General features: G+C 34.6%; 1 protein-coding gene across 9 annotated transcripts in view; it reads right to left on the bottom strand.

Moving 5' to 3' along the window:
• The window catches only part of NBEA (neurobeachin), a 607,387-nt gene that overhangs the window by 289,431 nt on the left and 302,672 nt on the right, over nt 1-15,284 (bottom strand). For all 9 annotated transcript variants that reach the window (XM_055089393.1, XM_055089395.1, XM_055089397.1 and 6 more), the window contains one exon: nt 13,094-13,260. In XM_055089393.1, the coding sequence (XP_054945368.1) occupies nt 13,094-13,260 (167 nt within the window). The remainder of the gene's footprint in view (nt 1-13,093; nt 13,261-15,284) is intronic.

Below are 15,284 nucleotides of genomic sequence, written 5' to 3'. Positions count from 1 at the left end.
CAAAAAAAGATGCAGTTATAAAAAGGGGATATTTGTTGAGAAAAATACTATTGGAATTCAAATTCCTAATGTTTGTAAAAATGTTTTTATGCCTTTTTATGCATTTTAAAAAGTCAATGATTTGAACATATTATTTTAGGGAATGTAATGATATTTAAGTAAAAATGTCTAACCCAAAAAGCAAGCTTATAAAAACAATCACATCAAAGGAGTCCAGAAAGTTTTCTCAATGGCCGAATAATGTACTATCTCCAATGATTCCAACAAAATTGCCATCTGCCAAGATGCCAGATGTTACTGCTTGAAAAATATTTTCTACAGTTTGGTATATGGATATTTTAATTAGCAGCCAAATAAAGGACTGAGAGACTGTGATAATCTCATATTAACTCTAGGCACTTGCTGCAAATGGTCAAAATTTTTAAACTTTATGCCATTTATTAGCCAAGGAGAAGTTTCGTTACTGTGGAGATCCAAAACACTAATTTTTATTTTAAAAATAATGACTTCCATGCCTGAGAAAGTAGTCTAATTTTTGTGAGATTTGTTACTTTATATTTGCTTATTGATTTTCTTCATTATCATTTGTGTATTTTATGTCATTCTACTGCTATATTAAGCATTTTAGTGTCTTACTTTGAAGAGACTTACTAAAATAATCATACTAATTTTTTTTAAAAATCTATATATTTTAGGAAAAAAAGCAGCAGAATGATATTGGTAATCACTTGGGTCATATAGGTTTCAGCTTGATCACCTTCGCATCCAAATAACAGGCATTTCTGGTCCTGACCCATACAATCCCTATTGATCTAAAATCATCTAGTCTTTTCAATTCATTGTACTTACCTTTATGATCTGCATTAGAATTCTATCAGGGAAAATGATCTGACAGGCTGTTAAAGTTTTGCCATCATCTCTCTCTCTGTCTCTCTGTCTCTCTCTCTCTTTTAAATATATATATATATATATATATATATATTTTTTTTTTTTTTTTTTTTTTTTTTTTTAAATTTAAGGGAAGAAGAACTTTGAGACTCCTTTAAGACCTTTGCGGAATCTGGTAATACCACCTTGGTCCTTTCCCCATTTGGAGTACTCTATCAGCCTCCCAGGCTTTTCCTTTTATTTACTGAAGCCTTAGAAGATGCTCACAATCTTCCTTTCCATCCCAAATACTGGAATTATCTTGGGTAATTCAACATAAGTGTCACATGCAAGATTCCATCCTTTCAGTTTATTGACCTCCTCATTACTATGATTTTCAACTCGACTCCACTTAACTATTTTCATGACCACATTCTAGATTTGTTAACCTTGTATTGATGTATTTCAGAGATCTTAAATTCAAACATCCTAGAGCTTCCCATCCTTTCAGTTCATCAACTCTTGCTTTCTTGACTCCATTATTTTCTGTGTTTCAATCCCCTTCTTTCTTTACTTCTCTTCCTTAACTATCCTAGATTGTCTATCACTTACCACTCTATCACTTCAACCATTTTCTTACTTGTATCTTAATATTCTTGCTCCTTTGCCTTGATGAAACTACCCAGCAATATACAACGCTGGAAGAATCCATAGTCTAACCATTTTCAGGGCTTGGAAGAAGAAAGCATATAGATGTACTGCTGACATGACCTATCGAGGGACAATTTGCATATGTGTGTTGTATGGGGAGAGGGAGGGATGAAAGAAGTAAATCAAGGAATAGGAGAGATGAAATTTGTTGGGGATTGGAAATATGTATTTTGGCCATGTCTAAGATCTCACAGTGTTAACGAGCTCACAATCAGTAGATTGTTTAGTCTGACCCAGTACCTACTAACATCTTGGCAACACAACTTGTAACAACAACTTTCACTGACTATAGAGCACATTCCTAATTTAAATCTTGACACTTTAAACTACTTGAAAATTGCTGGAAATTTTTTCTTTTTTTTCCCTTCTGAGTACTTCATAATCTTTATTAGAGAACAGTACATTTAGTACATATACATAAGGATTTTAAAAACTGTATAATTAAAAAAAATACATCTAGTAAAAATTAATTCATTTATATGTATTAGTTGTAGGGAAATCCAATTTTGTTCCGATATACCTGTGTTGGCATGGATATAACTGAGATAATCTGACTTGTTATTTAACTTTTAAACAATAAATAAATAATATCTGATTGCAATTCTCTATATTAAAAATATAGTATAGTTTGTTAAATATTAGTATTCACAGCTCAAGAATCATCTATAAATATGGGGCCTTTAAGTTTTTTTAAATTTATTAACTTAGGTACAGTAAAATTCAGTCTTTGTACAGTTCTATAAATTCTGACGAAAGCATAGAATCGTGAAACCACTACCACAATCAAGATACAGAACAGTTTAATTATCCCTCTCAAAGCTCCCTCACGTTAGCCCTTTCTAGTCAAATCCTCCCCCTACTGTTAACCCCTGGAAACCACCAATGTGTTTTATTTGCCTAAGGTTTTGCTTTTTCCAGAATGTATCAATGGAATTATAAAATGTATTCTGGCTTCTTTTATTCAGCAGAAAGCATTTGAGATGCATTCAGATTGCTGCATTATCAACAGTCCATTCCTTACCAATGCTGAGTAGCATTCCAGCATATGGATGTGCCACAGGTTCTTATCCATTCATCAGCTGAAGAACACCTGGGCTGTTTTCAATTATTGGCAATTATTAATAGAACTGCTATAAACATTCATGTACATGTTTCTGTGTGAATGTAAATCTTCATTTCTCTTGGGGTAAATTCTTAGCAGTAGGAGGATTGCTGTGTCATATGGTAAGTGTACGTTAAACTGTATAAGAAACCGCCAAACCACTTTCCAAACAGTCGACCTTTTGTATCTCCACCAGCAATGTATGAGAGCTCCAGTTGTTTCACATCTTTGCCAGCTCTTGCATTACCAGGTTTTGGTTTTGTTTTAATTTTATTCATTCTAATGGTAGTGGTATATGATTGTTGCTTTAATTTTAATTTCCTTAAGAGCTAGGGATATTGAGTATCTTTCCATATGCTTATGCCATCTGTATACTGTCTGTGGTGAAGTGTCTGTTCAAATGTTTGCTCGCTTTTTTATTGCAACGTTAGTCTTCTTATTAAGTTTTGAAAGTCCTTTATACATACACATAAACATATACACCTATATATGTGTGTGTATATATATATATGTAAGTCCTTTGTATAATTTTATACTTGTATAAATATATATACTTATACCTGTATACTTTTATAACTCCTTTGTAAGATATGTGACTTGCAAATACTTTTTCCAGTCTGTATTTTTAAAATTTCAGATATTTCAGTAAAATTTTTTTATTTTTATTTACTTATTTTTTATTCAGATATTATAATTTTCATTTTCATTTGGTCCTTTTTTTATATTTTCTATTACTCTGCTGAGATCTTCTATCATTCCATTCATTTAAAGAATATTTACCTTTACTTCATGAAAGATGGTCATAACAGCTGTTTTTAAATCTTTATCTGATAGTTCCAACCTCTGGGAATTGGAATTGGTATCTGTTAATTGTCTTTCCTTAAGAAACGTCAAGATTTTCCTGGTTCTTTGTATATTAAATAACTTTGAATTGCATCCTGCTAATCTCCTATGGAGAACGTCTGTTTGTCTGTTTTTGTTTTACCAGCCAATCAACCCTCTTAGGTTCAGACTGCAGGTTATGTCTTGACCTCTGTGGGTAGGTGTTCCAGTGTTAATTCAGTTCGGGTCTTGAACTTGTAAAATATTAAAAATATTTTCTAAAACCTCAGAGGTTTGAGTCTTATTCCTGTTTAAGTTCTCTTTATTTCATTATTCCAATTGATAATATTTATAACTAATACAGTAACTAGTAATTAATTTCATCACTGGAATGACCATGGGCTTTACGGTTAGACAGATCTAGATTCAAATCCTGTCCCTACTATTTAGCTATGTAACACTGGGAAAGCTATTCAACTTCTCTTTGAGACTCACATTCCTTAGCTGCAAAACGGGAAAAATAATATCTACCTTACAGTGTTGTTAGAATGAAAATAACGCATTAGATGTGAAGTATCAGCAAAGTTAACTGCCGATACATAGCTGCACTAAATAAATGTGAGTTTCTACCAACATCCTAACGAAAACAGAATCTCAATAGTAATGCTTAAATGAAAATGCATACTAAAAATTGGGACCGTGTGTGTGTGCGCGTGTGTAGTGTGGGTATTTTTTTACTCAAGGGCCTAGTACATCTCTTTTTTTTTTTTTTTAATCTTTTTGGCTGAGTCGCGCGGCGTGTGGGATCTTAGTTCCTGACCAGGGATCGAACCCAAGCCCCCTGCGATGGAAGCGCAGAGTCTTAACCACTGGACCAACAGGGAAGTCCTGACAATCTCCTGATTTTAATTTAAGTTGTTATGGCTTATGAAGTTTTTTTCCCCCCAGTTTTATTGAGACATATCAATAACTGACAAACAGCACTGTATAAGTTCAAGGTGTATGGCATAATTATTTGACTTACATATATTATGAAATGGTACCACAATGAGTTAACATCCATCATCTTAGATACAAAAAGCAAAAAAAAGAAAATGGAAAAAAAAGTTTTTCTTTTCCTTGTGACAAGAGCTCCTAGGATCTACTCTCTTAACTGTCCCATATACCATACAGCACTCTTAACATAGTCATCATATTGTACATTGCATTCCTAGTACTTATTTATCTTATAACTGGAAGTCTGTACTTTTTGACTGCCTTCATCCAATTCCCTTTGCCCTTAAACCCTGTTTCTGGTAACAAGTCTGATCTTTTTCTCTATGAATTTGTTTTTTTCTTTTTTTTCTGGGTCCACATACAAATGAGATCAAACAGTATTTGTGTTTCGCTGTTTGACTTATTTCACTCAGCATAATATTATGTCCATCCACATTATTGCAAATAGCAGGATTTCCTTGTTTTTTAATGTCTGAATAATAGTCCATTGTATATGTATATACCACAACTTCTTTGTCCATTCATCCACTGATGGACACTTAGGTTGTTTCCACGCCTTGACAATTGTAAATAGTACTGCTATGAACATGGTGCTGCAGATATCTCTTCAACATAGTATTTTTGTTTCCTCCAGATATATTCCCAGAAGTGGAATTGCTGGATCATATGATAGTTCTATTTTTAATTTTTTTAGCAACTTCTATAGCATTTTCCATAGTGACTGCACCAATTTACATTGCCCCCAGCATTGCACAAGGTTTCTCTTTTCTACCTGTCCTCTCCAGCATTTGTTATCTCTTATCATTTTGATGATAGCCATTCAGACAGATGTGAGGTGATACATCACTGTGGCTTTGATTTGCATTTCCCTAATGATTAGTGATGCTGAGCACATTTTCATGTACCTGTTAACCATTTGTATATCTTCTTTGGAAAAATGTCTATTCAGGTCCTTTGCCCATTTTAAAATTTGCATTATGTAGTTCAAGACATAGGAAGTATGATCCAAAAACATAAAATAAATAAGGGAAAACTGTTTGTAAATACTAAGTATTACGTAACAGAATTAATTCTTGAATATGCATTTTTAAAAAGCTATCAAACTCTAGTTTTTCCTCAGAGAAGAAATACAGATCAATAACATTATATTAATTCAAAAGCTAAAATATGTTAGAGCCAGCAGCATCACTGAGTCAAAAGATAAAATTAAAAAGAATTATATGTTAAAATTAAGCATTTTTTTGTAAAACAGGAAGTAGAACATGATAGAGATGAAATTCCTTCAGATTTAACATATATTTAAGAACAAGGATGTAAATATAAGTACTATTCAATCCCTCCACTTAGGAAGCTACAAGTCTATTGGAAGAGACAGGCACATTCACATTGCTATAAAATATTAAGTGATATAGATAATTGCAATACAGATAATAACAACAAAATATGAGGTGGCAGGCTTAGGAAAGATAGAGAACCCAGGAAACGCTATAGCAAGGGTGACATGTGAACTCAGCTATAAACTGGGTGACCGTACTTTCCTATTTCTTCCAGCATATGTCTTCATAAAGCAGTCAGACTAATCTTTTGAAACATAAATCAGATCATGTTACTCTTCCACTCAAAACCCTTCACTGTGTTCCATGCCACTTAGGATAAAGTCACAAATCCTTAACATGATCTACAAGGCTTTAAATCATCTGACTCATATGTTCCTCTCCAGCCTCATCTCAAGCCACCATCCCCATTGTTCACTAAGCTCTAGGCATACTAGCCCCCTTTCTGTTCATTTTATTATTTCTACACTCTGAGTCTTTGTAATATTTCTCTCCTTAATGTTCTACACCCTACCCTTTGCTGACGATCCCCTTCTCATCCCTTCAGCACTTAGCTTAAAACGACCTACTTCGAAAGTCTTCCCTGAATCCCTAACCTAAAATAAAGATCCTCTGCTACACTCTCTCTTTCACAGTACCCTATATTTTCTTTCCTAGCATTTGCCAAAGTTTGTTATTAACATCTTTTATTTCTATAATTATTTGTTTAGCATCAGCCCTTTCTACTAGACTATAATTTAGTTATGTTCGGGCAGGGGCCAAGGCAGTTTTGCTCACCACTATGCTAGCACAAATAGGAGCTGAAGAGTTATCTGCTCATTAAATGAATAAAATAAATTATAACTGTCTATTTCAAGTTAGAGGGTGACTAAGTGGCATGGGAAGCTACTTTAAAAGACTCTTTGTAAGGAGAAGAACAAAGCTGGAGGACTAATGCTACTTGACTTCAAGAACTACTATAAAGCTACAGTAACCAGGACAATGTGGTATGGGTGAAAGAACAGACAAATAGGTCAATGGAACAGAATAGAGAGCCCAGAAATAGACTCTTATAAATACAGTTAACTGATCTTTGACAAAGGAGCAAAGGCAATACAACGGAGCAAAGACAGTCTTTTCAACGAATGGTTTTGGAACGACTGGACATCCACATGCAAAAAAATAAATCATGACACAGATGTTACACCCTTCACAAAACTTAACTCAAAATGAATCACTGAGCTAAATGTAAAATGCAACTCCTAGAGATAACATAGGAGAGAATCTAGAACACTGAAGATGTAATCCATGAAAGAAATAACAGATAAGCTGGACTGCATTAAAATTAAAAGCTTCTGCTCTACAAAAGACAGTGTAAAGAGAATGAAGAGACAAGTCACAGTTTGGGAGAAATTATGTGCAAAAGACGCATGACATAAAGCAGGGGTCCCCAACCCCCAGGCTGTGGACCAGTATTGGTCCGCGGCCTGTTAGGAACGGGGCCGCACAGCAGGAGGTGAGCGGTGGGCAAGCGAGAAAGCTTCATCTGCAGCTCCCCACTGCTCCCCATCGCTCGCATTACCACCTGAACCATCCCCCCCCACCCCCCGGTTCCATGGAAAAATTGTCTTCCACAACACTGGTCCCTAGTCACAAAGGTTGGGGACTGCTGACATAAAGGACTATTAAAGAAAACTTAAAACTCAACAATAAGAAAACAACCAACTTGGTTAAAAAATGGACCAAAGGCCTTAACAGACACCTTACCAAAGAAGATATACAGATGATATAAGCATAGGAAATATATTCCACATTATGGGAAATATAAATTTAAACAACTAGATAGCACAACACACCTATGAGAATGCCCAAAATCTGGAACGCCAATAACAGCAAATGCTGGTGAGGATGTGGAACAACAGGAACTCTCATTCATTGCTGGTGGGAATGCAAAACCTTGCAGCCACCTTGAAGACAGTTTGGTGGTTTCTCATAAAATAAGCATACTCTTACCATATTAGGCAGCAGTTGTGCTCCTTGGTATCTAGCCAAAGGAGTTGAAAACTTATGTCCACAGAAATCTGCATATGGATGTTTACAGCAGCTTTGTTCATTACTGCCAAAATGTGGAAGCAACCAAGAAGCCCTTCAGTAGGTGAATGGATAAATAAACTGTGATATATCCAGACACTAGCATATTATGCAGCACTAAAAGAAATGAGCTATCAAGCCATGAAGAAACTTGCACATGACTGACTACATGAAAGCAACTAATCTGAAGAGGATACATACTATATGATTCCAACTATATGACACTCTGGCAAAGGCAAAACTATGGAGACAATAAAAAGATCAGTGATTGCCAGGGATGGGGTGAGAGGAAAGATGAATACGCAGAGCAAAGAGGATTTTTAGGGCAGTGAAACTACCTTGTATGATATTATAATGATGGATATATGTCATCACACATTTGTCTAAATCCACAGAATATACAAAACCAAGAGTGAACCTTAAGATAGACTATGAACTTTGGGTGATTACACTTTTGGGTGATTATGATTCATCCCTAACGAACCATTCCGGTGGGAGACACTGATGCGGGGAAACTCCGCATGTGTGGGGGAGGGAGTATATGGGAAATCTCTGTACCTTTCACTCAATTTTGTTTTAATCCTAAAACTACTCTAAAAAAATTAAGTCTTTTAAGAAAAGGCTCTTTGTAAAGAGCTGCTGAACATAAAAAGTGACTAACAAATACGAGACATCTACTATGCGCCATACGCTGTGCTAAGCATTTTGCACATAACATTTCATTTTACCATTAAAATAACCCAATGAAGTAGAAACTGTTCATCCTGTTTTCTAGATGAGCTTGAGCTGTCATTTCATGCAGGGGTAAGTACTTTTTGTCATTTAATAAAATTATTTCATTTAAAATATAAAAGTGTCACAGACAATAGACTAAGTTGTTTTTCCATTCCATTACCAGTAGCGACACTGTATCAAAGGATATATACCAAGCATTCACTTATTAATTTATTCAACAAACATTTAGCACCTGCTGTGCATCAGACATTATTCTAGGTGCTAGGGATAACACTGTGGACAGAAGAGATAAAAATCCCTTCCATTACAGAGCTTGCATTCTAGTGGTAAACAAAACAATACAACTGATAAATAAGTAAAATATACGGTATGTTAGTAATAAAATTTTGAAAAAGGAAAAATAAAGCAGAGGAATGTGGTACAAAATATTTGGAGGAAGAAGTAGAATTTTAGACAGGGTGGCTACAGAAGACTTTTTTGAGAAAGTACATTTGAATTAAAGCTGGAACAAAGCGGAAGAGCTAGCCACATGGGTTTTTTGTAAGAAAGCATTCCAAACAGAGCAAGCATATCCTGCAAACTTGAAGAACAGCAGGAAGCTACAGTGACTGGAACAAAAAGTACAAGGGGAGAGTAGTAGGAGAAGCAGGTCAAAGAGCTAACGAAGGCCAGATGACAGTACCTTCCCTCCCCGTGGCTTACTCCATTGCAGCCATACTGGCCTCTGACTATTTTATGAACAGGCCAAGCACTTCCTTCTTTTATATGCTGTTCTCTCTGCTTGAAATGCTCAGACAGCTCTTTGTTCAAATGGTTCCTCATCAGAATGGACTGCTCTGACCATTCTACATTTCTTTGTCCTTGTAGGTTTTTTCTTTCAGTGACGTGGGAAGTCTCTGGAGCAGCACTGTCCAATAGAATTTTGTGCAATGATAGAAATGTTCTGTGCTGTCTAATATAGGAACCACGAGACACATGCAGCTATCGAGTACTTGAATGTGGTTAGTGCAGCTATGGCACTAAATTTTTAATTAAATTAATTTTTAATTAATTAAATTTGTATAGCCACATCTGACTAGTGGTTACCTTCTTGCACAGTATAATTCTGGAGGTTCCTGAGCAGAGGAGCAAAGGGTTCTACATTTTAGTAAGAATCACCCACACTGCTATGCTGAGAATGGACTTTAGGAGGACAAGGGCGGAAGCAGGAAGACTGTTGAAAGTAATGCTGCAATAAGTCAAGTGAGAAATGATGGTGTCGTGGATCAAGGCGATATCAAAGATAACGGTGAAAAGCAGTCAAATGCTGGAATTTTTTTATGGCAGAATCAATAAGATTTGCTGAAGGGCTCAATATGGGATGTGTGAAGAGTAGTTAAGGATAAGAGCAACAATGATGGCCTACACAACTGCAAGACTGGGGTTCCCCATGTCTAAGGAGGAGATGACTGCAAGAGGAACTGGTTTGGGAGAAAATCTCAGAAGCTCAGTTCTATCATCGTTAGTGTGAGATGACAACTAGATATCCGAGTGGAAGATACCAAGTAAGAAGATATACATGTCTGGAGATAAGGGAGAGAGGTCTGGAGAATTTGGGAGTTACTGACATATTGGTATTTTTTTAAGCCGTGAGACTAGATAAAATTGCCTAGAGAGTGAATAAGACGAAAAGGAGAAGCAGTCCAACAACTGAGCCTTATTAATTAATCAAATACTAAGAAAGATTAGAGTTCAGTGTCCCACTTAGTAAAGGATGATAATAGAAAGATTGTGTGTTTTTCAGTTAATCAGCACTGGGAGTTAATGTGCAGAAAAGGACAAAGGATACCTGTTCCTCTGAGGGGTCCTATTGCCAGTCTTCCTGTCTATCTAATGAGCTACCATAAAGGGAAAGCTGAGCAGAGGATGCATTAGACACGTTACCACATGACTGTCACTATGGAAGTCTCTGTCCTTTAGCTGTATTTTAATTATCTGGTGAAATATTAAAACCAAACCATGTACAGCTTTATACATTTAAGGCAATATCCTGCATTATACCAGTTGAATTATTAGCAATATAATGTTATAGTCCTCACTATATATAACTGAGTAGATAAATCCAATTCGGATGACCCCAAAAGAGAGACAAGGTCTATAGCTAGGGCAAAATGCTCGTGCTATTGTACTGTCTTAAGGTTAAATTCTGCGTCAACTTGGCTAGGCTATGTGCTCAGTTGTTTCATCAAATACTAGTCTAGATGTTGCTGTGGAGGTATTTTGTAGATGTGATTAACATCTATAATCAGTTGACTTTAAGTAAAGGATATTATTCTCAATAATGTGGTGGGGCTCATCTAATCAGTTGAAGGTCTTCAGAGAAAAGACTGAGGCTTCTTGGAGACGAAGGATTTCTGCCCCAAGACAGAAATCCTGACTACGCTTCCAGCCTGCCAGCCCACCCTACAGATGTCAGACTTGCCAGGTTCCATAAGCATGTGAGCTAATTCTTAAAAATAAATCTATATATATCTATACCCATATCCATATTCATATCCATAGCTATATTTTATCTACATCTATGTCTTACATATATCCTATTGGTTCTTTTCTGTTTCTCTGGAGAACCCTGACTGACACACTCTGCTTCTATTGGTACAAGTTGTGTGATACTAAGTTTCACTTAACCTCTGAAATCTTCAATTTCTTTTTCAGTATCAACCTTAATAGAGATGTTCTGAATGTTAAACAAAATAACCCATGTAATGTTCTTAGTATGGTGCCTAGCACACAATAAATATTTAATAAATGTTAGATGTGGTGGTATTGCTATTATTATAAGAAACAAATATTGAGTGTTCACTATTTTTTTTTAAACATCTTTATTGGAGTATAATTGCTTTACAATGGTGTGTTAGTTTCTGCTGTATCACGAAGTGAATCAGCTATATGCATACATATATCCCCATATCCCCTCCCTCTTGCGTCTCCCTCCAACTCTCCCTATCCCACCCCTCTAGGTGGTCACAAAGCACTGAGCTGATCTTCCTGTGCTATGCAGCAGCTTCCCAATAGCTATCTATTTTACATTTGGTAGTGTATATATGTCCGTGACACTCTCTCACTTCGTCCCAGCTTACCCTTCCCCCTCTCCACGGCCTGAAGTCCATTCTCTACGTCTGCATCTTTATTCCTGTCCTGCCCCTAGGTTCTTGAGAACCTTTTTTTTTTTTTTTTTAAGAATTGATATATATGTGTTAGCATACGGTATTTGTTTTTCTCTTTCTGACATGCTTCACTCTGTATGACAGACTCTAGGTCCATCCACCTCACTACAAATAACTCAATTTCGTTTCTTCATCTGTCGTTGGACACATAGGTTGCTTCCATGTCCTGGCTATTGTAAATAGTGCTGCAATGAACATTGTGGTACATGACTCTTTTTGAATTATGGTTTTCTCTGGGTATATGCCCAGTAGTGGGATTGCTGGGTCATAGGGTAGTTCTATTTTTAGTTTTTTAAGGAGAGTGTTAACTATTTTTAAAGATATTGTTATAATTTTACTTTAAATTCAAATAATAAAGTTTTCTTAAATCTATCTTATACTTGAGACCCCAGGACAGTCTGTCAAATAATATCCTGGCCATATTCTAGATGTTCTTCTCTAACTAACAGAATCACTTCTACCAGAATTTTTCTTAGTGTCTCGTCCACATTTACCCAATCCCTAAACTCTGCCAGACAGAGACTTAATAAAAACAGTCAATGAGATAAGATAAAATGAAGATATATAAATGAAGAACATTAGCAATCAAAATATAGTGACCTGCTTCACTTCTATTTTTCTAGAAGGCATTGTGCAGAGGACAACAAAATAAAACAAAACAATTTTATGCTCACAAAACTTTAGGAAGAAAAACACTTGTAATGCAAAAACAACCAATTTTGGTTTTGTTTCTATTATAATATCATAAATACCCTAATTTGAGATGAAACCTTTCCTAAGAAAGACTGCATAGAGAAATACAGAAGAAAAAATTTTAAAAGAATGTATTACTTCTCCATAGTGAATGTTTATATTATTATTACTTGTGCATAAAAAAATTAAGAATGATATGAATTTAATAATTTGAAGAGTTGACTCTGAAAGATTAAAAACAAGTCACTTCCAATAACTAACACCCATGTTATATATGAGAGATGGTAGTCTAAAATACTTGCCTAAACAAATTTTGTATTGTTACATATTTTTATGAATTAGAAAAAATTTCCATTAGATTACTTTTAAAAGTTTAGATTTGCTTTTAAACCATTCTCAAGAGTCATTACTAAAGATTTCAGGAGAAAAATTAAGCCATTTTTTACACTTTAAAATCATATTTTGTAAGGAATTGTTAAGTTTATAGTTTTTTTTTACTTCTAACTATTATAATTAACCTATGAGTTACTATTTACTTCTAGTTTTTTATAACTCACCTATGAGAAACTGCTCCCCAAGCACCATGCTTATTTGTGAGAATGTTAAGGATCTTCTGTTTCAGCTGATTTGCAGTCACGTGGTCCCTATGTTTTGCAGCACTAATGAGATGGTCACACATCTTTTCTTCTTCTCTTCTATCAGCAGCGTATTGGGCACACTGTGACTACAAAGAAATACAAACAGTGCATGATAATAAACCTCTACCGTGTGTAAGAAAGAAATGATATTTAACCTTGATTTAAAGGGTAATAATTATTGATTCAATTTTAAAAACTCAGATAATGTAATCTTTTTAGAGTTTATTCTAAAATACACACACACACACATATATAATCACCTTTCAAACTGGTAAAAATATGTTCTTTCTTTGTGTTTATACATAAAGTATATGTAAAGTAATTTGAATATTAGTAAGTAATATAATCAAGTAATTAATGACTTTTAAGGTTCCTTCCAATTCTGAAATTCTGATTTTAACATATTCCAAAAATAAGCATTTTAAAAACAAAATGATTTATTAAAAATGTAAACCTACTTATTATTTTAACCTATATAGTATATATCTCACTTAAAATAAGAGTTATGTTCCTGATAATTATATATAGATCAAAAACTTGCCACTTAATATACAGTGTTACCTTTTGTAAATGGCAATGTGGTATACAAGAGAAAGCAGTAGTTTAGGAATTTAGACCTGGATTTAATTTCACACTTTATGCAAATTTTTTTTTTCACTGTATTCAGTTTTACATTTGTAAAATGAAGGGCTAAAACAAGGTTTTCTCTACAGTGTCTCCTAGCTCTAGAATCTAATGTACACACATATATAATCACCTTTCAAACTGGTAAAAATATGTTCTTTCTTTGTGTTTATACATAAAGTATATGTAAAGTAATTTGAATATTAGTAAGTAATATAATCAAGTAATTAATGACTTTTAAGGTTCCTTCCAATTCTGAAATTCTGATTTTAACATATTCCAAAAATAAGCATTTTAAAAACAAAATGATTTATTAAAAATGTAAACCTACTTATTATTTTAACCTATATAGTATATATCTCACTTAAAATAAGAGTTATGTTCCTGATAATTATATATAGATCAAAAACTTGCCACTTAATATACAGTGTTACCTTTTGTAAATGGCAATGTGGTATACAAGAGAAAGCAGTAGTTTAGGAATTTAGACCTGGATTTAATTTCACACTTTATGCAAATTTTTTTTTTCACTGTATTCAGTTTTACATTTGTAAAATGAAGGGCTAAAACAAGGTTTTCTCTACAGTGTCTCCTAGCTCTAGAATCTAATGTATTCAAAGTTTCTCATGATAACTACTACCTTAATCTTATCTTCCCTAATAATCAGTTGTCCCATCAGCTATCTGTATTCAAGTTCATTGGTATTAGCAACACAGGTACTCAATCTCATTGTGTATCAAAAAGGCTCAATACAAACATGAACATGAAGATGAACATCTCTTTAACCATAAGTTTGATTTGTTTTGTATAATAATTTTTGTACAGGATAGAGTGACTGCAGATTTTAATGTTATCATGTATGTAATACAAGTCATATAACTACAAAAAAAAGTTTTGTACATCTAAAAAAATACATATAATGAGTTCACATTCATCATTACAAAGTAAAAATCTTTCATGTAAGGTATCTGAACATATTCCTTTTAACTATCTATTGATACAGACTACTACCACAAGTCATCTCTTCCAGAGAAAAAACCCTACAGTAACCTAAGAAGGATTAATTCATTTTCCAATTTATCTTTTTGTACAGGGAATCACCAATTAGTACAATGATCTGCCTCCGTAATGAGGTTAATATTTCATTAGCTCTTTGGAGAGTAAAATTAAATTTTCATTTTTCTTCCTTAACAATTACAGTGGTTAACCAAAAAAAATTAACTGTGAAGTACCCATCTCAAATTAAATACATTTTTTCTCTTAATTACAGGCCTATATGAGAGATACAGAAATTCCTCCAAAAGTCATAGTATAAAATGTTATGACTTTTACAAAATCTTTTACAATTTAAAAGTGATGGGCTTCCCTGGTGGCGCAGTGGTTGAGAATCCGCCGGCCGATGCAGGGGACACGGGTTCGTGCCCCGGTCTGGGAAGGTCCCACGTGCCGCGGAGCGGCTGGGCCCGTGAGCCATGGCCGCTGAGCC

Source organism: Physeter macrocephalus, chromosome 13, assembly GCF_002837175.3.
Source record: "Physeter macrocephalus isolate SW-GA chromosome 13, ASM283717v5, whole genome shotgun sequence".
NCBI lineage: Eukaryota > Metazoa > Chordata > Mammalia > Artiodactyla > Physeteridae > Physeter > Physeter macrocephalus.
Note: the sequence above shows the minus strand (reverse complement) of the source record. Positions and strands in the feature narration are given on the sequence as shown.